At 43.1% G+C, this 27350-nt stretch overlaps 2 protein-coding genes across 7 annotated transcripts in view; one reads left to right on the forward strand and one right to left on the reverse strand.

The window, feature by feature from the left end:
• Nucleotides 1-3521, forward strand: part of LOC139636502 (myosin-10-like) — a 55175-nt gene extending 51654 nt beyond the window's left edge. For all 3 annotated transcript variants that reach the window (XM_071504625.1, XM_071504626.1, XM_071504627.1), the window contains one exon: nt 297-3521. In XM_071504625.1, the coding sequence (XP_071360726.1) occupies nt 297-444 (148 nt within the window). In that variant the 3' untranslated portion in view covers nt 445-3521. The remainder of the gene's footprint in view (nt 1-296) is intronic.
• Nucleotides 3522-4725: 1204 nt separating this feature from the next.
• On the reverse strand, nt 4726-26525 carry ubn2a (ubinuclein 2a). 4 transcript variants are annotated; one of them, XM_071504630.1, is made up of 17 exons: nt 25959-26525; nt 24917-25033; nt 24209-24310; nt 23282-23392; nt 21962-22065; nt 19396-19978; nt 18224-18294; nt 17721-17850; nt 16242-16348; nt 15785-15895; nt 15048-15191; nt 13841-13891; nt 13673-13715; nt 11533-13056; nt 11236-11443; nt 9784-9852; nt 5110-7809 (listed from the first exon to the last, which is right to left on the reverse strand). In XM_071504630.1, the coding sequence occupies exons 1-17, from the start codon at nt 26259-26261 to the stop codon at nt 7763-7765; spliced, it is 3825 nt and encodes a 1274-aa protein (XP_071360731.1). In that variant the 5' UTR covers nt 26262-26525; the 3' UTR covers nt 5110-7762. The 4 variants fall into 4 exon arrangements, with proteins under 4 accessions (XP_071360733.1, XP_071360731.1, XP_071360734.1 ...); XM_071504632.1 differs by lacking the exons at nt 5110-7809; nt 9784-9852 and adding an exon at nt 4726-5048; XM_071504633.1 differs by lacking the exon at nt 24209-24310.
• Nucleotides 26526-27350: the final 825 nt, after the last annotated feature.

A 27350-nucleotide genomic window follows, 5' to 3' on the forward strand; every position in this document is an offset into this window, starting at 1 on the left:
AAATAATTCAAGCACATAACTCAATGATGAATCACAACGTTTTTATATTTCCAACGGAATCCAATCAGGGAGCTGTAGAGGCAAAACTTCAGACAGAGCCCGCCTACCTGTTTTCCCATTTCCACTTTTTATGCTAAGCTAAGCTAATCGCCTCCTGGCTCCAGTTCCATATTCAGCGTATATATCACGGTGGTGTTGATCTTGTCATTTAAATCTCAGCAAGAAAGCACATAAGCACATTTCTATTCCTGTAAGCAGCAGAGGTTTAAGTGGTTTTATTGATTTGTTTTGACCAGGCGTGGGGGTCCAGTCAGCAGCTTCTCCTCCAGCCGTTCAGGCCGCCGCAACCTCAACCTGGACGGTGCCTCCGTCGACCTGTCAGACGACGACGCCGACAGCCGTGCCAGCGACTTCAATGAGACACAAACCTCCAACGTGGAGTAATTGCAGCGACCCTCTTTCCTCGCTTTTCCCCCCTCCTCTCTCCTCTCCTCACCTTGCCACTCCCGACCTCCCTTTCACCTCTTCCACCTGTGACCTGCGCCCAGTTTTTTCCCCAAGAGATCCACGGCGTCAGCAAGGTCTTCATTCATTTCAATCCACTGAGTGCACAGAAGGTTGGAGCGACGAGCTGTTTTTAGTAAAGCTGGTCAGAGTGCCCTGGCACCGCGCCTCTGTTCTTTTTGTATCAGATAACACTGCAGGGAAAATCCACCGCCCTCCCCTGAAGAAAAGCCTCCAGGCCTGGAGAGTCACAGGGGCAAACGGACAATTCTGCCTTACTCTGTTCTCCTCTGGCAAGCTGCTAGTCCTGGCTCGTCTGTCAGCCACGTATCATCTCAGCGTCATAACGTAACACCCCCCTCCCACCAGGCGTGAAGTTACCTGCTCAGCTTATTGAGAAAGTATGCATAGGTACAAAGTGCTTTTTATACATATGAATCTGTGTGTGTGCGTGAAGTAGGCAGAGGCTGTGAGATGTGCACACATTAAATATGTAACATGTAAACGCACTCCATACTGGAAATGCAGGACTACAAGGAAACGTTTTTCACTCTGGTGTCGTTGGTGTTCTGCTCGCTAGTTGTGTAAAAGCCATCTGATGCGCGACACGCTCCCTCCTTCCAGTGCTCAGACTGACGGTCCCTTCAGAGGAAAAACACCAGACCGTGGTCACGCTGGCCTTCGGAACGCCACGCCTGCTGCTTTTGTTGCATGAGTCTCCCTCTGATGTACAGACTACAACACTACAGGAACGACTAACATCTCGGGACATGCAATACAACAAAACGGACTCTGAATTGAAAATGTATTACTGTGAAAAAAAAAAAAGGTATTTTATTTTCTCTGTTGCTTCATCTCAACATTTAGAATGTCTAGCTGAGGTTTTAACTGGGAATCTCATAGCTCATAAGGTCAACGGTTCTGTACTGTTGACCGTTGGGAGCAGTATTGGGTTTGTAAGTGTGTCGACCGACTTGAGCTGCGAATGATGCAGAGATGCTGGAAAATGCACAGAACTGCACAGGAAGATGTTTGAACCTTTAACTGGAAACCAACAGGGGGCAGAGGCTCTTACTGGAAACACGAAAGTGGCGCTCAGTTTTCAATGTGACACTAAATGGTTACAGCTTAGGTTAAACATGTAGTTTGATTAGAAATGGAGACTTCATCTCAGTGTTTGTTTGTGCCTAGTCCCAGTTTGTTTTATTGCATTCGAGTCACAGAGCTGAGAATCAGTTTTCCTGAACAATAAATACCTGGTGATCTTCAGAAACTTAGGAGATGGTTTAACACTTTACACCGCTCTGAATGTTTTCTTCAAAATCCTCAGATCCCCAAAAAATATTCCACCTGTTGCACAATAAGATGTTCACCTTTTAAGTCAGTGTTGACAAATTGTCTTTAAGTGTTCAAAAATGTGAAATTTCATTTTCTGCAATTTCATAACAACGGTTTTTAACCCTTTTCTCAAGTGGTGAATATTTCCTAATTCAAACAAAGATGGGAGCTGGAAATAATATTTGTCTTCACTCAGCTTGGGCATCATCAAAAAAAAAAAACTGAAAGTCATTTTTAGTTATATTTGTCTGTATTAATGTTGCATTTGTGATGTTAAGTTTTATGAAAATACAAAAAAAGTTTTATTTTTCTTCTGCTGTACAAAACCTGGAAACAGGTTAAAAATGTGTCGACAAAACAAACTCATCTCAAGGTCCATTAACGCTGCGGCTGTTCTCGAGCTTTTGATCATTTTACACCATCTTCATCCGCAGATGTCATGGAGCATGGAGATGTTCAAATTTCCATTTTCTCCTTCAGTAATTTTTTTTGTTTCTATAAACTCTAACAAGAGTCTGACAGTGTTACACAGTGTTACAGGAGTTCAGCTTTAAAGACTCCAAGAACATCTGTGCTTTTTGTTATTGTGCAACAGACTAAATATTTTTTTTTCTCCATATTTTTTTTTTCTGAAAACCTTCAGAACAGTTTGAAGTGTTAAACAGCCTTTTGGGTTTTTTTTAAAGATAGCTGGATATTTCATTTTGAAATGAACCTGTAGCTCTGTGACATTTGTAATGGTAGAAAACAATAATGAACAAACTCGGGCTGGTTTGTGCCATGATTTTGTGAGTTGAAGCCTGACTCTTCACACTACCGACAGACCGGTGACAGGTTGTCTTTTTTTAATTCTTTCCTTTGCAATTTTAGCCCAAGTACCTTTAATAGCATCTTTTAATGAGATGAAGGCAGGCTCTGCTGGAAATACAGCAACAAACTCAACAGTTGAACCACTACAGTGTGAAAAAACATGTCAGGGGACTCATATCCATCCTCCAGCTCTACTTTTATTTAGTCTTTACTCTGGATATGCTGATTAGGATGGTTGTCTATGGCAGACTGTTTTGCCCTTCTCCTCATAAGTTAACACTTAACAGTATGTTTCTTTAAAAGTGCCTTAGACACTAAATAAGAACATAAATGGGCAAAGATTTCATTCCAGATGTGAAACAAAACCCTCATGAGATGAAACAGGTACATCAAGAAGATATTCAGATATTCAGCGCTTAATCTTTTCTTTCTCTTGTATCGTTGCTGTGCTTCATATCATATCCACCGTGTACCTCTACGTTCATAATAACCTCATAGCTAGTGTTTGGCTCAGAATCAGTATTACAGTATTATGATTAACTACATGAGAAGCAGAGCCCTCGGCAGCTGCATGTCCCAAAATTATCTTTGAACTAAGAAGATTTTTCCCCCTGTAACCACTCACAGGTGAGTACTGAAGTCATTTTGGGAAATGATGCACTGCACAGAATTTCATTTGGTTGGAAGCTTTAACATCCAGAAGTAGTTAACTCATTTTTCTTCTATTATTATCCAGCTGGCTGTTGACAACCAGGCATTCAACTGCAAATACTCCATCTTATTATTTCTTGTATACCTGTATTTCTAGATGGTAATTTTTTCTGTTTTGTTTGTTTTTGTAAAAGGAAAATAAAGCATATTCATTGTAACTGTGATGGTGGTTTGGTTTGTTTTGGGGACAATTGGCAACAATTAGGCAAATTTAAAGTCAATTAGTGGATCAACAGAAAACTAATGCGAGCCACGTTGATCATTGACTGTCATTTATTTAAGCAAATGTCAAACATTTACTTGTTGCAGCTTCCTCAGTGTCACAATTTGAAGCTTTTCTGTGCCAAACATGACAGTGAACTGAAACTCTTTGGCTTTGTACTGTTGATTGGACAAAACAAGATCTACTGGGCTCACAACTGGCATTTTTCACCATTTTAGAGACAAAATGATGAATCAAATGGAAAAAAAAATGCATATAGTAAATAGCTGCTAGTTGTATCCCTTATTTCCTTGTTTCAGTCACAAACACTTGAGATTATTGGTCAATCCCGCAGAAAATGAACCATTACCTGCTGCTAAAAAACTTAAATCCTTAGAAATTATTCAGCCTTAAATAAAAGTTTATGTCTGTGACCAGTTTAAAAATAAAATACAGTGAAATGAAATGGGCTTGCGGCTTACTCCAAATTGGGGGGTCTGACCACCCTGATTAAGGCTTGGACCCCCCCCCAAAAGAGGTAAAAACAACAGTTCGGGGGGTTGAAACATTTATATTTAATATATTAATTTGTAATTGTGAATATAACAATATATTTCCTATATTCATACCTGAAAGAATTTTGCAATAGGATCTGAGACACCCCTAAAGTGGACCGTACCATTTCTCCGCCTCCTGCAGGATCATCCCATCACATTTGTATTTATTTATTTTAATCTCCCAGAAAAACCTAGTTGTGTATTTTAGCTTCTCCAGTCTCTAACGGCGCCAGGAGAACAGTCAGACCCTCGGGAAGACGGCGACCTCTTCAGACCACCGGGGTAAAAGAGAGAAACACCCACACTCCTAAAAAAATAATAAAACTGAAGTAGAAATTAATTTATTCCGTGTTGCTGCTCCACTTGCTATGGCGTTACTATGGTTACGCCACGGTTAGCTAGCTTAACTTTAGCCGTTTAGCTAACTGACGTTAGCTAGCTGGTAGCAAACCCTTTTATTTATAAATGTTGGTTTGATATTTTATCACCAATAGAAAAACTGAGCAGTATTAAAGTAAGTGTGTGTTGACAGTGGTGGTAAGTTGTTAAGTACATTTACTCTAAGTACTGTACTTAAGTGCAATTTTCAGGTACTTGTTTCCATTTAATGCTATTTTATGCTTCACTGCATTTCAGAGGGAAGTGTTGTACTTTCTACTGCACTGCATTTATTTGACAGCTTTGGTTAAACAAGCAAGAAACTGTAAAACTGAAAGGCTTTGAACTCTGAAGTCCCCCTGCGCCTGCACTGTACCGGGATATGATGAAACCAAAATGGCACCAAAAGCCTCACAATGCTCTCCAGCCATTTTCCCCTGGCGTCCTCTGAACCACAGGTGTCTCCAGGTCACCTGATGCTCCTGTCCTCCGCGTGCTGTCCAGGCTGCACGAGCTCGCCATCAACGTTCAGTGGAAACACAGGCGCTCTGCACAATTTCAGATGCAGCAGTGAAAGATGGAGGAAAAACAAGTCCAGAGGAGTCATCGTGAAAACCACCTGTTTTGTTTAATTTCATAATTGACACACAAAAATAATCTACAAAAGACCAAATTATAGCAACCAGTTAACCACGAAATGTCATTTTTATCCTCCCCCCACCCCCAAAGAAAGCACAATTTATAAGATGTCACCCACTGCTCCAGTCACATGACTTCACAATGACACTCATGGGTTTACAGTTTTAGGGAAGATGTCAGATCAATCACACAAACACTGACCAGCAACACCCCATCTAAAAAAGGACTACAGGAGCAATCTTTGGCGTCGTTCTCGGTGCTGCTGGTCAGACACGCACACATGGAGGAGGGCTGGGAAGTAGGCGGGGGAGGACAGCGAGACTCAGGAAGAACGATTTTGTTAACGGAGGTATTCAGCAGAGGGAAGGTATCTATCACAGTGTTCAGACTGACGGCGGAGGAAATTCTGACCAGCAACACGCTGCTGCTGTGTGTCTGTCTGTGTTCGACTCAGCCTCCAAACTCACCAGAAACTCTGGTTCTTCTTGTTATTTCTCTGCAGTCTCTCTCTTCTTGTTTTTGTGTTTATCAGGGAGAACTCTGAACGAGAAAACCAAACAAAACAATAGTGTTCCCACATTATTTCAAGGTCTTCAGCCTTAAATTAACTCAACATTAAATTGGCTATTTTTTGTTGTGTCTTTGTGTGTTGTGTTTGTTCATTACCAAGTATAATCAGATTCAAATGACGAGTGTGTGGCTCCTATAAAATTAGCTGCATCGTCAGCAAATTCTCAAACTATGAAGGCTGAATAGTTTTTCTCACTTGGAAATACACATTTCTGATGTGGATGATATTTCCCATTTGATGAAAACAATGTGACAGACATGTCGACAAACTGTTGGTAGAATGGTCACAAATATAATCCAATATTAACACTAATGCAATCGATTCAGCTAATTCTGTCGTATCTATGCTGTGTATCTCGTTTTGACCTGGTAACAAGGCTAGCAGTGGGGCTCATGTTAACAGCATGTTGGAGTTATTGTAATTACAAGCTTCATGTCAACCTCAAAGTCGTAATCACAACTGGGAAACTCAGGTTTTTATGAAAGCTTCAATATGTCCGACTCAGCTTTTACTGCTGCGGAAAAACCTGCAACCAAACAAATATGGCCGCCTAACATCATCCAAATTCAAACTGAATTGATCTGCAGTCATACAGTCAATGCACAGTCCTTTTAATTCCCACATCTGTAATGACACAGCTGTTGACATGGGAATCTTGAAACAATGTGTGAACACAGAGTTTTTCTCCTTTTCCTGTTCTTCCCACTCTGCTAACACTGTGTGAAAGCAGCATTATTTACGCCTCGAGTCTAATCACATCTTTCCAGTGACCTCGTACGCAAACGGCTCAAATTCCCTTCACGTTCGGTCTGAACACACACCAGAAATGACGGAGTCTCAAGTGACATAATAACATCTACAAACATTCACAACTCCAGAAATGCACTGACCAGTTGAGTTGAGTAGAGGTTGAAAGCCAAGCGACAACTTGCACTTTTGCATTGAGCGTTTTACAGTCCTGCATAGATCTTTTTCATACTTTTTCAATACAAACTAAGGCGTTGTGTTATATTAAGTTGGTTTGAGTCAATAAGCAGAGAAAGTAAATAAAAAAATCTTAACTCACCAAAAGAAAAAAAAAAAAAAATTCAAGTAGGCTACTTCTTGACGTTTCCCCCCTCTCTCACAGGTGGCTCCTCTCTCCAGAAGAGGAGCCCGAAACTTTTTCAATTCAAGTCTTTTTTCCAGAAAAAAGGTCCAGTGTGATGAAACAGCACCAAAAACACACTGAGCAAGAGAGGGGCATCAAACTTACACTCGCTCATTATTGTTAAAAGGGGATACACGTCCCATTCATACAGAATAATCTGGAAAGAAATTAACAGTATATTGTGTTTTTTATGTACATACACACATTCAAATCAACCTCAGCGCTCTCTCTCTCTCTCTCTCATACACTCACTCACTCACTCATTCACACACCATAACATGTTGTTGTCCCTGTGTAAATTACAAATAATTTATTAATATTAATTTAAGCTACTACTTAACAGTCATTTGTGGGAGCAGAGGTGACCAACAATAAAATTTCTACGGACACGACGATTCCCACATCTGAGACAAAAGACAGAAAAATAAAAATTCATTACTCAGTCTGTTTTTCTTTTTTCTTTTTGTACTGCAAGAACAAGAGTCCTGTTATTCCACATAAGCTTAAATACAAATTATATTACGTAGCGTATCACTACTTTCATCTGTACCGCCGCCGCCACCTCGCTCACACTCATTCCACAGTGATCAAGGTCGGTCATATGTAAACATGTTGACAAAAATAAAAATAAGCTGAACAAAAATAAGTGTTCTCATCATTCACTCCGTCTTGTTCTCATACCCGGTTCATTAGAAAATACAGTTAAATTAATTCATCATTGCCACTTGTAGCGAGGATAAACCGATTCTCCTTTAGGTCCGTTTTTAAAAGAGGCAGTGTAGCCCCGCCCCCTCATACCACTCCATCATGTCGCTCAATCAATGTGAAGAATCCTATTGGTGGATGTGTCCAGGAGGCTGTGATGTCACCGCGCTGGTGTCCGTCTCCTGCGCTGTTATTGGTCAGTGGGATTTCCTCTTCATGTCTCCACCCTGGCTTTGGTTCGCATCTGAGTGGAGAGGGTGGAGGTTTTTAACGGCGAGCTGGTCTCACCTGCCGCAGGTCCTGAAGCACCAACCCAACCTGAACCTGAATCTGTTCTCAAGTTCACACACTTCACCCACTCACACTGCTCCAAAAATAATCAATAACCAACAAATCTAATAATCCATTTATCTATTTATCCTGCAGTAACCTTAAAATAAAAATTGCAGTTTGTCAAATGTCAGAATTTCATTTTTCTTTTTCCTGTTTTATAAAATTAAAACTGAATACTGGATGTGACCTTTAATTTTTTTTGGTTTTTTTTGTTTACCATTTTAAATGTTTTTCATTACTATTTGATTAATTGATTCCCATTGATTAATCAAACAAGAGGCACTTAGATTGCCTCATGTCCTGCCAATGATCGCCTTGATAAAAGCAAACTTTATCAATAATAGCAGCAGAAGTTTAAAAAAATATATAGTTTTTCCTCATTAATATGCAAATGTATGCAATAACATCAAGTCAGGTCATCTACTCTGTACTACAGGTTAAGTATTAACTTTCTACACTGTTCTTGAGTTTTTTCACAAGAAAGTGTCACAGAGTCCTGCTCAGTATAATAGAAAAATTAATTTAAATAATTATTAGTTTTCATCCTCATAGGGGCAACACATTCTTCTACAATACATGTAATTCTTTTATTGTGATATTGGTATTTCATGATATAATAAAGTTACTGTTTAGATCAAATAACTGAATGGGAATGTCTCAAATAATTAATTAAATACCTGCTGGTTATTTCATTACATTGATGTAAATATCCTGTAAATCCAGGGTCATCACAGAGTAACGCTGCCACACAGAACTAGACATTTCAGGAGCTTCAGCTTCAGTGGAAACAGGGTCAGCACGACGTCTGATAAATCTCTACTGTCATCACACACTGCACCAGTGTTTACGTCGGCTGAAGTAAAAATGTCAAAGGTTTAGTTTATTAGAAACGATGTCTGTTACTCAGATCGTCCACCAGAGTGCAGTGGCAGGTTTATTTGTCAGCCGTAGAGCTTCCTGTTCAGAACACAGCTCTTAATAATCTGGTAAATATCATGAGGTTTAAAAACCTACAGGGCAACAGAGGAACAAGTGTCCTGAGCCGTTACCAGACAGAGAGCCCACGTGTCTGACGGTTGACTTGGCCATTATTTCCTGGAGCAGGTGATAAGATTGAGGATTAAAAGCTAATTTTGGTCGTCTCACATCAACAGATGGTGGAAATCTTTAGATTTGTTGCAGACAATGTTCTGCTGTTTGAGATGCACTGATGTAGCTTCAGTGTGAAACTAACTTCAGTCTAATATTCGTCTTCAGGTTCATCACATGTTGAGCTGGTGCAACAGGCTGCAGGAGGAGATGTTTCACTGCTGCTGATGATCTGTCTCCTGGTTGAGATGTTCAGATGGTTCTTTGACCTGAGGGCTGTGGATGATCCAGGTGAGTCTGGACTGTGTCTGAACTGAATGCAGCTACAGGTGAATAAAGATCAACTGGTTCCACAGCATCAGTAAAACTGTTCAATAAAGACGATCAAACAGAGACTCTTTGATTTATGATGGACAGAATTTTAAATCACGTCCACACAAGACATCAGCTAATGTGAGCAGAAGCAAATGTTTTTCATTTTCTTCATAATTCAGACGCTGCGGTTTCAGGTGTTAATCAGACCGCTGCTCTCAAATCAAAGAACCATCAGGATCAAACTGAATCCTCACTGTGTTTTCTGCAAAGACAATAAATTTCTGAAAAACTTCAGCAGCTTCACAACATGCGACTGCTGTGCTACAGCTACACAGGCATGCCAAACACCAAATATACTGAAGCAGGCAGAAAGATACAGAACAAACAAGCAGAGGACGACAGGTCGACTTGACACAGACAGATGGAGGGAGAGAGGGAGGGAGGGAGGATGAAGAGGAGGAGGAGGAGGAATGCAGATTACCTGAGAAAGCAAGCTGCAAGTGAGGAGGTAGCGCAGCCTGCGACCCTGACTGGAGACTCTTATACAGATCTGAGGAGAGATGGAGGAAAGGATGGACAGATGAGAGAAGAAGGCAACAACAACAACAACGAGGGGGAGGATGGAGAAGATGACGCAAAGAGGGAGGAACATGTTGGCAACAAAAGAGAGGGGAGGATCAAAGCGAAGTGGCAGCGAGGCACACAAGTACGAAAGGTTGAGATGACAGAGGCGACGCAAGAGCTGGAGAGAACAAAGGAGGGAGACAGCGGTTTATAATAAAAAATAAAAAAAAGGGGGGGGCGAGAGGGTCACAGTGTGAGATGTGGGGCACAGCAGACACAGTGGAGGTACTGCAGGTACACTTCAGTATGAACGCACACACAAACACACCCGCAAGGCTGACGTACATACAGAGGCTGGAATTTAAATAATGAGAACCTGTTAATGATTCGCACTGATCTGCTTTAGTCCCCCTGAAACCGTCCTGCCTCATGTGCTGTATGTTCTCCTCCAGGAGTAAAACTTCACATAGGGATGAATCATCTTTACAAACTACACTCGCGCCTGTTCTGATTGTCGACTTAGTGTTGAACAAAATGAGTCCGTACCAAGCACTGTCAAACTTTTCTACGTGAAAAGAACGAGAAAACAAAAAGAAGAGATAAAATGATACCAAGGGTTATTATCTTCAGACCAGCCATTACAGTTTATACGTAACTTGGTTCACTTTTTTCTGTTCAGTAAATTAATATTCACTTGCCAAAACAATTAGTCGTTCAGACCCAGCTTCACGAAATATTTCAGAAACAATGCCCTAAACACCAAAGAGACAATGTTTATAGCCATCCCTCCATTTTCTATAACACTTATCCAAAACGGCCAATCCCAGCTGACATTGGGTGAGGGCGGGGTGCACCCTGGACAGGTCGCCAGTCTGTCACAAGGCTGACACACAGAGACAAACAACCACACACACTCACGTTCACACCTACGGGCATTTTAGAGTCACCATTTAACCTGATGTGCATGTGTTTGGACTGTGAGAGAAGCTGGAGAACCCGGAGGGAACCCACGCAGACACGGGGAGAACATGCAAACTGGTTAGCGACAGCGCTAACTGCTGCACCACCATGCCGCCCAAAATGTTTATATGTGTGTGTCAAACCATATTCACTAATGCAGCAAATGTGTATTAATCCACTGCTGAAAATAGTCCCCAACAAATGCAATATTTACTCCTGTTTGAATAATGTTTGTTATAAACTACACTGATACAGAAACTCACCAAACTTTCTTTCAAAAATTAGTTATTGTGTGTGTTTTGCAAAAGGTCCCATCACTGGTGCTTCCCCCTGATTTCTTCCCCTTCGAGCCTAAATGTAACTCTCTTTTTTCCTTAATCAGTGTTAACATGTTGGTGTGCCTGCTCACCAATTAGGTCGCTCTGTGCTAGGGGGTATCCTGAGTTGGAGCTGGGGGCTGAGCCCATGCCAGCGGCCCCTGGGGCTCCAGGAGGGCTGAAATTGAGCAAGTGTGGGAACTGGAAGGGTAGTGAGACGGGTACCAGGCCTCCCAACATCCCGAAACCCAGGGGCAGAGCGGAGGGGCTGCCCAGGAGGGGGGTGCCTGCTGTTGATACCTGCAGAAACAGCAGTCAGAGATTTTATTTTTTTTATTTTTTCATTCGTTCAGATCCACAACTCTTGTACTTTTGTCCGTGACACTAACCTGTGAGAGGTGTGACGTTGTGGAGGACGTGGCCAAAGTTCCTGAAGCCGCCCACCCGTTTCCTGCCTTTGAGCCCTGGTTGGACCCACCCACCACCCTCTGCCTCTGCCCGTGATTGGCCGAGACTGACGGTGAAGAAGAGGAGGGAGTTTTGTCTGGGTGAGCGCAGACAGCTGATACCACTCCCTTGTTGTTGTTGGAGTTGTTGATGCTACTGTTGCTTGCGGTGGACTGAGGTTTCTGGCCTCCAGGGAAGCTGCAACCGCCCTGCGTCTGCTTCAACTGCCCGCCGCCCGATACGCTGAAGGGGGGCCTGAAGGTTTTGGGGGTTTTGGGGGAGTACTGGTGTTGCTGCTGTTGGCCGGGGATCATCTGATGGGAGAGCGGGTGTGACGGCGAGGATGAAGGCGAGGGGGAGGAGGAGGGAGGCGGAGTAGGTGCAGGAGGCCGAGGGGTGAGCTTGATGATGGGGGAGGCGTTGCTGCTGTGGGACGACTTGGTGAGGGTGGCCTGCATGGGCGTGATGAAGTTGGCCTGGTGGTGGTGGTGTGTGTGGGATTTCCCTTGTGAGGAGTGTGAGGTGTGGGAGGTAGGGGACGGCGATGACGCCACCGGGGAGGGAGGGCAGAAAGACTGCAGACCAGGGTGGGAGGTAGAGTTAGAGCGGGACTGGGGGGAAGGCGAGGAAGAAGGTGTGATGCTGCTGCTCACAACGCTGCCATTGCTGCTGATGCCGCTGGCTTTGGCACTGCTCTTGGCCAGTCCTTGAGGGGCTCCCATAGTTCCCAGTATCCCCACCGGGCTAACAAAGCCCTTCTGATGGGGGGGCAGCAGAGGGGAAGCCGTGGGAGGAGGTCGTTGCTTCGGAGGCGACGGGGAGGGGTGTGGATGCATCTTGCTACTCCCGCCCATCGCTGGGCTCGGCCTATGATTGGGTGATGCCATGGTAACATGTCTCTGATTCTGGGTTTGGCCCACAGCACCAGATCCTTTGATCGGGCCGTAGGGACCGTCAGCAGTTCTGGAGGCCAGCGACAAGCCTGCTGCCTGCACACGAGCCATAGAGGAGACAACCAGAGACGAGGAAGAGGAGGTAGAAGAGGAGGTTGGTAGTGTTGTTATTGTTGTTGGCAAGTTCCCAGCAGCCGGCGGAACAGTCTCCACCTTAGACAGGGAATGATGCTGCGTTGTGGATGTGACGGAGGCAGAGAGCTGGGACGCTGAGGGATAGTGAGGGGTGACAGGAGGAGGAGAGGAAGTAGGGATTTGCAGGGGCGGGGGCGACAAGGGGCTGTCTGAGGGCCCAAGGCCCTTGGATGCATTGCTGAGGAGGGCCAGAGCGTGGGAGATGGAGTCCAGAGAGGGTGCAGTCAGATCCTCATCCAGGGAATCCGACAGACAGATGGGTTCCGAGGGGGAGGAGGAGGAGGGGAGCTGGCGGTTGACGGTCACAGCGGACGTGGAGGTGGATAGAGATGGTGCAGAGGTCATGGTGAGAGGTGGTTTGTGGATCCACGGACCCTCCTGAAGAACAGAAAACACTTGTTGAGTTGAGACGCAGTTTATTCTGAAATTAACCCCAGTGGCACAGACAGTGGGGCTTTTATTTCTAAATTCTCCTGTTCATCAGTTAGCAGCAGCATGGTGAGTAAAACATGACTCTACCTGATGAAATACTGTAAATGTGCATGATAATAAATTTGTTATGTAAGCTGTTGTAGTAGGCTACAGGTAATTTCACCTCCCTCAATGGTTTTTTTTGTTACCTGGACCTTTATTTGTTCGTGCTCACCAAAGCTATTATTTGAGACTCTTATTTGAATACTTGAGAAAAATAAAATGGGACTTTTGAGATATCAGAGTTTCAATCATGTAATATGAAATGAATGCTCAATAGAAATTCTGTCTCCAGAAGTGAGCAACTGTGATACTCGCAGCCCAGACACATTAAGAGGAAGTGATACAGTCTTATCACTTATGGTTTCCTGATCACTTATCGTTTCCTGATCACTTATCATTTCGTAATTGAATGCTGTCTAGCAAATGGGTTCAGATTAAATAATCATTGTGGGTTTAAATAACAACAACACAGAGGGATATTTTAGATAACATACAGTACAAAGTCTGAGTTGTCACTGACCTTGGCTTTGGCCTTGGGCCCAGGCACCATTCTCCTCTTGACTCTGTACCAGAAAAATAACAGCAAATGTTCAGCCTTTTCTATTTATATTTTGCATTCAAGCTCAAATCCCAGAGTAGTTATTATAACTGAGGAAACACAGCTGTTTGAGATAAAGGAAATACTCACAGGTTTCCAGTGAGGTGACCGTGAACAGCCAGACTCTCCTTTAACAGAATCCTGAGCAGAAGAAACACGCCGGATTAATGTCAGGTTAAATTTCTCAAGTAATCGCACAGGCGCAATAATTTTTCAATTACAACTAATGTATGATTCCAGATTTGGAAAATGAAGAGAGACACATGAAAAAGACCAAACTGACTGACTGACTGTGTGTTTACCTGCAGCAGAGATACTCGTTGACCCATAGAAAAAAAACAGTTTGGAAACTTCAAACTCCGGGTCTTTTTTTTTTTTTTCCAAATAAACAGTAAGGAATCCCAGTTTCTAGACTGTAAATTACCACCACACTTGATAAGAAGCTACAGATATGTGATATTGCCATTTTACCAGCTTTTAAACAAAGTCTGTTAACATCTCACTAAGATCAATACTATAGGTTGTTAAAGTTTCCTTCCTTTGCATGTGTGCATCAGTACTGTTCATTTATGTTCTGCTGCCTGTACCGAACAGTGGATGCGATCATTGTACTACCATAACAATCTTTTCCTTCCTCTTGTTGCTTGGTATGATTTGCACACTGTCATAATGACTTTGTTACTTGTGTTGTCATTTCAGCTTCTTACCGTTTCATGTTTGTATTTCTTAACCTTTCACTTGCAAATCAGCCAGCTGGCAAACACTGGCGTGTTCAAAGAAATGTTTATTTATGTGCAGTTTCCTTATGAATAAAGAAATTAAATGAAAAGAACAACTACGGCTCTGAAATTTAAACTTTTCTTCTCATACACCTATAACCTCTGCTAAGCAGCCACTCTTTGCACCAGTGTTGGCCATTTAAATCACTACAATAACATGCTGCAATTTGTACCTATTTCCCATTGTAAGTTTGAAATGTGTAAATATATAGGCTACACATAACACTTGATGATTACATGTCTTTGTAACGTGCTGTTGCTGAATATAATGAAGTTTAAGATGCTTGGAAAATAAAACCTACTCACTAATGCCAAACTAGTGGAATCAGTAAAGTCAGTTAACACAGCAGAAATGAATAAACCAATAAATAAATAGTCAGCTGCTATTGAGAATGTGCATGCAACAACAAATTGATGGCTACTCTCAAAAGTGTAGCCACACACACACACACACACACACACACACACCCCCCCCCCCACACACACACACACACACACCCACACACACACACACACACCTGGCCTGCATCCAGCCCTTGGGCCATAGTGGTTTGACCTCATTCTCTAAGAAGGCCTTGAGGTAGTCCTCCACAGACAGAGAGCACTGGTTCTCCATGTCATAGCAGCTCAGCTTCACTCGGACCAAGCTGCACAGCAGGTTCCTGCACAAACACAAACGTTCAATTCAACACAAATCATTCGATATTAAAATCTAAATTAGGCCGCAGACATAACTCCCTGTTATTTTTCAGGGGTGTGAATGGATGTGTAAAAAAAAAAAAAAAAACCCAAAAAAACAACTTTTCCTAAAAATGTGGACGCTATTGAGAAAATGAATGATGATTGAATTGCAGCAGCGAGTCTAAAGGTTTTTGTCATTTCAATAGGACACCAGTTCTTTATTCAGCATTTACACTTTTTAAATGGCATAAAATTCAGGGCTTTCCTCAGTAACACTGAAGATCCCAGCTGAAGTTTGAAAATGTACAATAAATAAAATAATTTCATTAATGATTTGATTCAGTTTTTCCCCCATTTTCTTTCATTTTCATACATTTTTAGGCCTAATTTTTCCACCACTGTAGGTCAGTGTCAGCTCTGTTTACTAGATTAGACACCAACAGTAGAGAGCAACAGGAAAGACAAAAGGGACAGTGTTTGAGGAAATACCTCAGGGTACAGCGTCAAACCTAGAGCACCACAAACGCACTGCAGCTCAACCAGCTTATCCAGCAAGACAGTCCTGGATCATTACCTGAGCTTGTCGTCCCAGACAAACTTCTTCCGCGGGCCCATCACCCTTTTTCCAGGTTTCTCCTCATCCTCCTCCTCTGAGCCGTTCTTATCGCCCTCCTCTGACTGCTGCCTGCAGGACACACACCCACGCAGTCAGCAATATATAAGCATACAGGCATACATTCACAAACCAACAGCTTCAGTAAACTTTACTGGATAATCTTAACAATAACTACTGTCTGCAGAAATACTGCTGTCAAAAAATAAAAACACTTCAGCTAAAATTCAAATTAAAAAAGTAAATACAATGCTGTCTTCCAAAGCAGATCTATTCTGTGAGCAAAGCACTACACGACTCCAGCTGTAATTCTTTAGATGGGTTTTTTTGTCAGCTGGTAAAAAGGGAAAGCGGGGGCAGAAGACGATAACGTTCACTCAGCTGTTTTCTGAAACAAAAAAAAAAAGGAGTTACTTACTTGGCAACCTTGGCCATGCAGTCCATGTTGTATCTTGCTATCTGCTCTGGCATCACACTGCAAACCGCCAGCTTCAGCTTCAACAGTGGCGTCCGTAGTCGGTCGTCCTGAGAGAGAGAGAGAGAGAGAGAAGGGTGGGTGTATTAAGGACAGAGGGAGACAGAGATGGAGAGGGGGCAACACGAATAAGAATAAGAGGTAGAGAAACCAAAAGAGTTGGAGGAAATTGAAGTCAGAGTGAGGAGAGATGGAAAAGGTGGAGGAAGAGCAACAGGGGAGAAAAAGAAAATGACAAGATAAACAACAGAAGAAAAAGGAAAAAAGAGGGGATGTGAGTGAAAGAGTCAACGAGAGAGAGAAAGTGGGGGGAGTATGTTGATGTATTTTGTCAACAACGCTACTTTAATGGTGCATGACAAAAGACATTTGGAAGCCTGTTTTCAGTGGCAGTCCTTGTTGCACTCGTCTGCCTACACAGGGATCCCCACGCATTACCAACCGAAGCAGTGAGGACGGCTGGGGATTAAAAGCTTTTTGAAAAGGCAAAAAATAATGTGGAGAATATACAGGCTAACATTTGGGGTTACACAGCGGGAGCTGAACGAAGGAGCTCAAGTGCAAATCAGAAATCAGAGTCTGAATGAAACACTTCTGATATTTTGCTGCTTCCCTGATGTGTTTGTAATGTAAAATCCCCAAATAGCCGATATTTTGTGGTCACAGATGAGAATGAATTTGTTGCCAAATGAATCACAGTGGGTCATAAAAAATAAAAAAAAAATAAAAAAAAAATCACTGGTATGATGCAATAAAGAATAAAAACACATGTGCTTAGAAGAGAGGAGAGAACGAGAAATCAAGTCAGAAATCAAGATGTAAAGGTAAATAAAGAGATGGGTTCGCAGCTAAAATGTGAAAATTCATAGTTTAAATTCTGTAATTGCATTTTCCCTGCTAATCTTCACCTCTAATCATCTACACAACTGTACCTGTAATAATACATGAATCCATTTGGAGACTAGTTACTGTCAAAGTTATTCAATTGTGGCCTCTCAGCAGCCATGTGCACAACCACTTCATGCAGCTGTTGGCCAGGTGTGCAGAGGTGTCCTTTATCCTTCTTCATGCAACTACCTCCATTACTCTTTGTCTGTACAAACAAGTGTGCGCTGTAATCTCCATTACAATTATTGCATCTTACCCCCGTCTATGACTGCAGGCCTTTCACCCCACCTTCAAGTGCGGCTCTTCCCAGGAGCTATAAACACTTTTGCCTCAGACACATCCTGTGAACTAGTTATTTGTAGGATCCTTAACCCTGATGTTCAGTTACTGCAACTATAACTTCCTGAATCTGACTGTTAGTGACCACGGAGCGATCAAAAGAACCGCAGCAGGAAAAGTTTTATTCGATTCACATTCTGGATCGATGTAACACGAGGGAATTTCTCTCTTCCTCCTCAGATAAGCCTCACTCACCTGGATGTTGAGGCTCAGCTTCTTCAGGCGTTTGAGGAGGGCCTCTTTGTTGCACGGCACAAATGCCTCCATGTGTGAGTAGATGTCTGATCGCGCCTCAGGAGGCTGCTCCTGGACCTGCAGCTCAATACTGAGCGGAGGAAGAGTGGGGGAAGAAAAAGTCAACATTGTGGGATACAGTAAGGGAAAGACAAATAAAGGGGAGGGAAGTAGAAAGGAAGATAATGATGGTGGGACAGAGAGAGAGAGAGAGTGAGAGAATAAAAGAAAAACAAAAAATTCAAGGCAGTGGCAGAGGAATGAGGACGATGCAGAAACAAGAATGGAAATGAAAAGCATGTCATTAACACAGACAACGAGAAACAGAGAGAAAACAAAACACTCGAAGATGGCAGGAGAGGTGACGAGGGAAATCTGCTGAAAATGAGTGAGAAAGACCGAAAAGGGAGGAGGAGAGCGAGCTGGGATTTGGCTGACGGTGATTTAAAAGCTGTCCTACTCACTCCAGGAGAATGTTATTCATGTCCAGGGTGAAAAATTTCTTCCTGCCCTCCTGATCAAACTGCCGCGAGGCCTGTGGGAGAAAAGGTCGAGTCAGCAAACAGCGCTGTTCCGTACAGTACAAATACATATACGTACATCTGAAATGCTCAGACTCTGAGGGCTTTACCGACGGACACAGATACTTCCTCTGTCCCTGCCTGATACGGACCTCACTCACTCACCTTAATCTAATTTTAACTACACACCTCAAGCGGTGCTTCGACACCGAACCTGTCTGGCTCGGGTAAAATAATTTGGGCTGGTGTGAAACCTGAGCTAAACGACAGGACCAAGAGCAGTTGAACACGAGGGGCTCAGTCCATTTAGAGGAAACTGGTGCGATTCATTTGTGGTGTGAAGCCACAGGATTTTTTTAATTGTAAATATATGATTTTTTTTCCCCTTATTGATCTGAAAGTTTAAAGGAATCTCAGCAACATGTGGCAGTTCCTCAAAAAGACGCGAGTGGAAGGTCCACAGTGGCAGTAAAGGTACAAAACTCCTCTTTTTAATCGTTACTTATGACATGAGGTTCAATTTGAAGGTGAATCACAACAGATCTAAAAGGCAACATCGGACCAAATAAACCAAACTAATGGTGAAGCACAGTGATACTTACTTTAATGAATTCAAGAAAATAAAAACCTCACTAATGTTGATTCTCCTGAGCTTCCCCCACGTTGTCTTTGGAAGTAACAAAAAAAAAAAAAAAAAAAAAATCCACCATTTCTTTATTTATTCCTCTACCTCCCTCCTCCTCACTCTTCTCTTCTTCACCTCTGTATCCTTCACTTGCATCATCCTTTTCAATTGCCTCTCTGCCTTTTTTTTCATTTTTACCAACATCTAGAAAAAGATTTCTCTGCAACAGATTGACTCTGTGGCTCTGAGATATAAGAACAACAAGAAAATGAAAACTTCTTCAAAAAGTAGTGATGCCAGCCCTGCTGTTATAGTTACATAAAAACCCTCAGGGTTCAGTTTGGAGCCAACACTTTGGACGCTATTCTCTGAATAATAACAATAAACATTCTGTGCCACTTCCTCGGCTGATTGACACTTGTGTTTAACTTCAGTAAAGAGGCTTCACCGGTAATTGCAACCACCCACAGACAGGCTACAGTTGACTCACCGCCCGCAGGTCCTCGATGCGTTTAATAAGCGGAGCAGGCAGTCCATCAGGCAGCGGGGGTGGAGAAAACAGTCCGCTGGAAGACCCCAGGCCTCGCCCTTGGCCCCCTCCTCCTCCTCCTGCTGCTGCTGCTGCTGCTGCTGCTGCTGCTTTATGAGTCGGAACACCGACTCCCAGGATGCCGTTCTCTCTGGCCGTCGCCATGGCGTGCTGCTGGTCAGTGTCCAGCAAGGTGAAGTCCAGGTCACCTAGGAGATCCTGCAGCTCCTTCTCATTGGCTGAGCCCAGCAGCGACATCACAGCGGCGTCCGAGGTGAGGTCTGCCAGTGAGACGTCGTTGCTGGCTGCGTTGCCCTGCGGGTGGGCGGAGTTAGAGGCTAACAGGTGGTTTGTAGAGTTGGCAGAGTTGGGCTTATTAGGCACACCTCCTGCCAGGCCAGGGTGAGACATGTTGGGGTTTCTTTTCTTCATTTCCTCCTTCTCCCGGGTGAAGCGGCGGAGCATGGCTGCCAAGTACAGCGAGTCCTTCATCAGCTTCTTCCTCTTCTTCTTCTCTGGCCGATGGAGGTTGAGGGCCGTCACTCTGATGGAGTAAAACATAGCGATGCATTTTTTTTAACAAAATGTTTCATACATGTTCTGACGTCAGACTTAACTCATGCAGCCTGAGCTCAATTTGTGTCTGATCCAGGTTTTGATCATGTTCAGGATCTGGTCACTTCATGGAACGTGTTATTTCTCTCCCTGTTTACACGATTCTAACAGGATCTGATGTGATTTCTGATCATCTGTGTGCAGTTGTGTCTTGATTTCTCCACATCTCAGCCACTATGTTCTGTTCCAGCAGCAAAAAATCAGAAACCAGGATTAGGTCTTTACAAACCACAGTATCCTGGTTTCTATTGGAGTACTCCAGGTAGCATATTAAGGTTTCTCAAAACTTCTCAAGGTTTTATCCAGGTTTTTGAAACCAGGATATGATCTTTACCTTCACACAAACAAACCTGGAACGCGCAAAAAGCCTGATCATAACCAGGATGCTAATGTGCTAATAAATCATTAGTGTTCACGTTAGCACATTTCTGTTTGGGAGGGATCTTATACGGTTTTGTTTTGTCTTAATCAATCAGCAGGGAGTGGTATATCTGTGCTGCCAATGTAATTTTCAGCTGCAGCAGTGTTTCTTATGATTATTAATGGTTTTCACCTTTATCAAAAATAAAATGTAGACTAAGTTCAGTCTTTCTACATTGTGAAACAGCCTGTTGTGAGCTTCAGTCCAACTCAAATAAATTAAACAGGTCACGCAGCCCATCTCCACCCCACCATGCTTTATTTACTCACCGGTTTCGGCCATCTTGCCTCCTTCAGGGTGCTGACCCTGGTGAATAAAGCATGGTGCACTGGAGACGAGTCGTGCCACGTGTTTTAATTCTGATACAACAGCTTGCACAGCTGTACCGATCTCATCCACGCTGGCTGCCACTTTTCTGTTGCAGTTTTGTACGACTTGGCTGGCGAGCTACGTACGAAGATGATGTCCACGTTCTTGACCCCGCCCTCTAAACTCTAATTAGTCAACTGTTTCTCCAGCTGTAAATGTGCAGATCTGAGAGGGAGGCAGCTATCCTGAGGTCTGAAACCAGGCTGCTCCACTTCTTTTTGAAAAATTTTAACAAATCCACAGTTCAGTTACATTTAAGAAAGACAGAAAAGAGAGCAGCTGGAGGTGAAACACATGCTACAAATACAGTAAGTGACATTTTCACTGGCAAACTGAGGCATCGACACACGCTGACAGACGCCTCCGAAACATTAGAGGAGCGTGGAACTGTGGGGATTCTGAGGGATTAACCTGCAGTCTGCTCTGAAAGATCTGACACACACACACAACCATATATAACATCATCCGTTTCATAATGGCACAATAGCAATAGCTGCTGCTATTTTTGGAAGTTGTTTTCAGAATGGTGGCGTGTTGGAGTATTCTGCCTATCTGAGCGCGGATAACGGAGCGTTTTCTAGAAGGTGGCTCTGGCTTGTCACCGCAGCAAAGAGCAAGTCACAGTCAGCATCCCCGCCTCATGATAGATGTATGAGAGGGCGCGCACAAAAGCAGAGGAGTATAATGTCTCACAGGGTGGTGGATTATTAGCAGGGTAGAGTGGACAAATGCGTCATCACATATTCACAGTGGCCCACAAATCCCCGGGTGTCCAAAAGGTCAACTTTTCAAGCACAGGAAAAAAACTTGTCCATTTACATAACAGTATCTGAGTGTTTTTGACATTTTGAAGTGACAGTTTTTTTTTCAGTAGCTTGGCTTAATGGTAATGAATCATTTCATTACATGGGAGATTTTTCTTAAAGGTCTATTTTACAGGTGCTTGGAAAGTGACAGGGCAGGAGCTTTAGCTTGGTCAGCTACTCGTGAATCATTCATTCGACTTCTTAATTATTATTATTATAAACCCGAAAATCCCTCATGTACAGAAGTATAACTTAACCAACTGACACAAAACAACGACAAAAACAAGAGACAGAAGAATACTGCCATGATTCTCACCCTTGTTTTGGTACTCTGTTCTTCTTCGTGTTCTTCTCTTCCAGATTGTTCACTTCTTTTTTTTTCCTCTTCTTAATCACCTGCTCCCTGTCGTCACTCGGCTTCTGAAACAAGAACACATACGTCCTTTAAGTCAAACAAGAGGAAGACGACAGCGCACAATGGCAAAGGATCAATTCTGTCTGAGGAACACACACACACACACACACACACACACACACACACACACACACACAGTGCTCTGAGAGTGTGTGTGTGTGTGTGTGTGTGTGTGTGTGTGTGTGTGAGCACCCTGTCCTTCATCTCGAAGTGGTGAAAGATAACATCACATCTCACTAAAACCTATGGAAATCAAGCTCTTGTTGGGACTGCTGTGATCCAGAGTGTGACTTGGCACTGAACTCCACACTTTTCCGAGTTAGAAATAAAATTTATAACTTCCATGATACATTACAATTTCCTGGAACAACATTTGTCCACAGTGTCCAGGCTGTTGTTTTATTTCACTGAACTCGGCACAGGCACATCAGGATCTTTTTTATATGGGAGGTAGAGCATTAAAAACACAAGACTAGCGGCGCTATGAGGATATACTTAGACGCAGCGGCTAAATGCTAGTGTCAGGATGCTAACATACAAACAATTGTTAATTAGCTAAGGCAGGAAAAGTCAGGGTATCACCACAGTCAATATGATTCATCCTCTGGGGACCATGAATGTCTGGATAACATTTTACGTCAATCCACTCAGTCGTTGTTGAGATGTTTCGATCTGGACCAAAGCTGAGGCCTGACTCTCTCCCACTCCGTATTACTGGAACAAGTTATTTTTCTGTATCGAAATAAGTAACTGATTACCAAAACCTCAGAGGTCGTCGTTTTTGAGTTTCTATGCAACATTTATATCATTCATTTTTTGGCTGTTTTGCTTAAAGTGAATGGTGAGTTTAATGGTAATAATCTACACTCTGTTGCCAGGTTATTAGGTACATTTGCAGCTGTCCTGCAGTAAATCCTCCTTCGTGAAGGTTAAAATGTTAAGTTTGTATTGAAACTGTTTTAGAAGTGTTGATTTAACTTATGGTTAGTTTGGAGGCTGCAGCTTGCGATGCTGTCGAAATAGCATTGCGTTTCACAGAAAGGCATTTCTATTACTTTGCCCAACCTAATTATATCAGTGAGGGTCGGCTAAATATGTGTAATGCAGTAAAGTTAGACAAAGTTTTAGACTACACTGCGTGAGTTCAGGGATCCTTTCACACAATGTCAAATAAACTAAACAAAATTAAAAACCGTATAAATAAAAAGAAGGTGAGCTCACCTTGTCCTCCTCTCCCTCGGAGTCAGAAGCCGCTCTGAACTGCAGCGTGCCGGTGTTGATGTAAAACCCCCCCAGCTTTGTGGTCAGAGAGGCCGGCACCAGCTCATCATACTGAGAGAAATAACACCAGAAGACGGATTGTGGTATAAGATCACTGAAAACTACAAAACAATAAATCCTCTTACAAAGCAAAAAGCCAACATCGTCTCCACATTTCAAAACATTTTGAGTAACTGATAATGTTTTCTGTTAACATTTCACAAAGCATCCTGTGCTCTTCTGTCGGTCAGTGAAAATGGATGACTTGTGCGCCAAAATAAATAAATCACTAAAAAGAATCGCAGTCCCCCAGGCCACAGATGAAAACATTTTTCCATCACAGAGCATATCAAAACAGAAAAAAAGGGTCAAGCGGGCACGGCCGAAATATGAGTGCAGAGAGGACAGCTATCAAAACAAAACAGCAAATTTCATATAATGGCAGAGAATCCATACAAGGAACATAAATCTGGCTATTACAGTCAGACAGTGAGTGGTACACTCTGAATACTGAGCAGCAAATACTGTCAAACAAAAACAATGATATATAAGGAGCACGTACGTGTTCATGAGTCATGAGGACGATTTTAGACTGTAGTCGGTTGTAATAAGGGACACGTGTCTATCTTTAGAAATGATTTGAATGTACTGTATTGAAACATCAAGCTGGGAAATAAATATTTAATCACAGGCGAGTAATGTCTACCTGAACACAACGGAACAAGAGAACAACAGTTAAATAAATCTGTAGATTATAAAGGTAGAAAAGAGAACGACGTTATTATTATAAAAGACCAAAGGGAGACAATCTGACTAAAGTGACAAAAAAAAAAGGCAGACACCTGAGTGCAAAATGACCTCATTATTAAAAAAGTGAAGGGTACTCACAGCTTCTGAGTTGTCAATAAAGGGGTCTGTCTCGTCGTACCCAAAGCCTATATCGATTAAATCTTGCATTCTGTCTTTCCTCTTCTTCTTCCCTGTATTACCCTAAAAAATAAAAAATTAAAAAAAAAAAAAAAAAAAAACAAACCCAAATACTGACACTGAGTTTTGATTTACATGAAAACTCCTTTCCTTTTCCTTTATGTTCACCTTAAAATGGCTTGACAAAATGTTCTCACTTTCGGCAACTGACTGTTTTTTGTATGTACTGGTCAACATTAGCCAGATATATTGTTATGCAATGAATGTAAAAAATCTGTTAGCAGATATTTTAAATTCTCAAAAACAGAAAAGAAAAACCTACCAACTAATCGCTATAACAAGTTACTAAAAGGCACTAACACCAATCTAACCACAATGTTGGCCAATAACAGCTCAATGCAGATACTGGAGCACTGAAAGATGTGAGAGGTACTTTTGAAACTGTCACCATTACATGATTTTTCTCACTGAGAATCTGGTCTTTCAGCTGTAAATTGTCCCACATGTTTTCTTACGTTATGTGTTTATCGGCCAACAGGACATTATCAGATTTTTTTTTACATTATAAAATATTGATATTGGTACATCCGGTATCAGTCTGGTGATAATTTCAACATGATCAGATGAGCACCACTTCAAAATGCAGCAATAAAATAAAAATAAACTCACATATTTATTTTCAAACTTTTTGGCCAGGGCCTCGACCTGGAGCCGCTCTCTCTCCTCATCGTCGAAGGGGTCGTTGGGATTGTGGGCTGAAGTCAGAGTTGGAGGTTTATTCTTTGCCTGGAACAAATATTGATTATTAAAGATGATGAAGAGGAATGATCAAATGTAAGGTTAGACAGCTTCAGTGCTCGCCTCACTGAAACACCACCAGCTTCAGTGTGGCGACTTGTCACTGTGCTGAAATCACCAAGAAAAATAATATTACCATGAAACTTAAAAATAACTGAAAAATTCTCCAAACATGGTGCAGCCATTTTTAATTCAAATAAGAAATATTTAATTATCCTGTGGTTTGCAAACTTTTTTTTAATTTTTTTTTTTTTTGCATTTTAGCCCAAACTGCACAAGCTCAAACTGAGGGGAGCTTCTCTGAGATCCCTGGGCTCTGACATTTGCCTTTGCTCCCCTGCTACATCCTGGTTCCTCCATCAGCAGCTCTCATCTCCACCACCAGAGCCAGAGGGCCGAGCTGCATGTGGCATTCCCAGGCGCTGAAATGGCTGAGTGACTGAGCTGTTGCTGGGCAAGTCTGAGTGAACAGGGCACAGGTAGCAAGCACCAAGATAATCTCGACATGTGCAGCCAAAAAAAAAAAAAATAAATAAATAAAAAATAAAAAATTAAATAATAAATAAATAAATATATGTATAGAGGAGGTTCCTGGTTAAACATCTGTTAGAGCGCAGCTGAAGTTGGAAAGCACAGAGTCGACTGGATGAGTGGAGGAATAAATAAATAAATAAATAAATAAATAAATAAAAATAAAAAACTACCGCTGTCTTTTGTGTAGAGTCGCACTAATGGTCAGTTTCAACCACGCTAGTCCACGAAGGACACGGTGCCCCCCCTCCACCCCCACCCCCCACCTCCTCCTTCCTTTACTTAGCAATGACAAGTCCGCACAAACACTTCCACCAGCGATAAACCCGCTCCGGCTCCAGCGCCGCCGGCCCGGTCGTGCTGGTTCACCCGGGGCTCCTACCTGGAGGTTCTGGATGAGTTCGCCGTAATTGAACTCGGCGGAGGAGCGGTCGTCGGGCTCGGACAGAGGCAGGTGGAGCCGCACCGTCGCCCTCTTCTCGGCTCCTGCCTTGTCCCTGTCGCCGGTTTTGCCGAGACGACCGTCGCTGGCGGCACCTCCTGCCCCGGTCGCTGCCTCGACCTCCCCGGCTCGAACGAAGCTGAAGTCGGCCTCCTCCTCCAGCCGGCGTTTCCTGGACTCCGCGGCTGCTCCGGCTGCGAAGGCCGAGAGGGTGACAAACTGCACTTTTCTCGGTTCGGCCATTTGGATGAGCCGCCTGCCTGAACCTCGCTCCGGACAGACAGCGACAGCGAGGAGAACAGCTACTTCGCGAAACTCCTCCAAATCGGGGGATTGAAGACGGTTTCGCGGAGCTCCGACGGCGGCTCGGTGCCTAGACGGACGTCAAGGCCGCCTCCGCACCGTGCGAATCGAACTCCAGGGGAAGCGACGGTCGGGGAAAACTTGTTTTTTCGGCAGCTACTCGCATCCTCGATCTGCTACGGGACCGAGACATCCACAGGAGCCATCTTGGGTTTCGGGAGTAAATAAAATATCAGAAGAGAGGGGTCGCTGCGCATGCGCATACGCACGAAACGGAACCATCGTGACACAAGGGGGAGTCGTCGCAGCCAATCAGAGCCCGCCCCGCTCCCAACCCCGCCCCTGTCACAACAGGCGATAATAACAACACTATTAGTACTATTATGACCTTTATAAAGTGTGCGAGCGGCCGCCAGCCTCATCTCTGCCGGCAGCAGCCTCCACCTGCAGCCCCTCTCTCTCTCTCTCTCTCTCTCTCTCTCTCTCTCTCTCTCTCTCTCTCTCTCTCTCTCTCTCTCTCTCTGGCCGAAAATGCTGAGCTGTGCATTTTCATACAATGGCTCCGGCTCACACTCCGACATCAAACACTACACGGAGGCCAGGTGACTGGCTGTGTCACCCCTGAACACAGCTGATCAACCCACACTGAGCACCACCAGTTGATCTGTTGTTTCCCCACCAGATATATAACAATAAGCTGCTTGGATTATAATAAGAATCATGTCTAATGTAGTTTTTGTAGTTGAATTGCATGGTTTTAAATTCTTAAAATGATATGTGCACCTCCCTGCCCACTCCTTCAAAATCCAGAATCTATGAATATGTTAATTTTTTTATTTTTATAGTTTACCTGCTGGACAGAGGCGCTTTCCCTCTGTATGTGACCTGGTTTCAACATCACACTTGTGTAACTTGCTCAGGATCAGGGCCCTTTTCTTTGTAATGTTGATGATTTGACATGAGTTGACGTTTTTTTGGTTTTTCAAAGCTGGTTTCAAAAAATCTTCCTGTTCTGCCGTCAGAGCAACA

Source organism: Trachinotus anak, unplaced genomic scaffold (genome assembly GCF_046630095.1).
Source record: "Trachinotus anak isolate AG129_WGS33_773 ecotype Australia unplaced genomic scaffold, CSIRO_AGI_Tana_v1 ptg000019l, whole genome shotgun sequence".
NCBI classification, from domain to species: domain Eukaryota; kingdom Metazoa; phylum Chordata; class Actinopteri; order Carangiformes; family Carangidae; genus Trachinotus; species Trachinotus anak.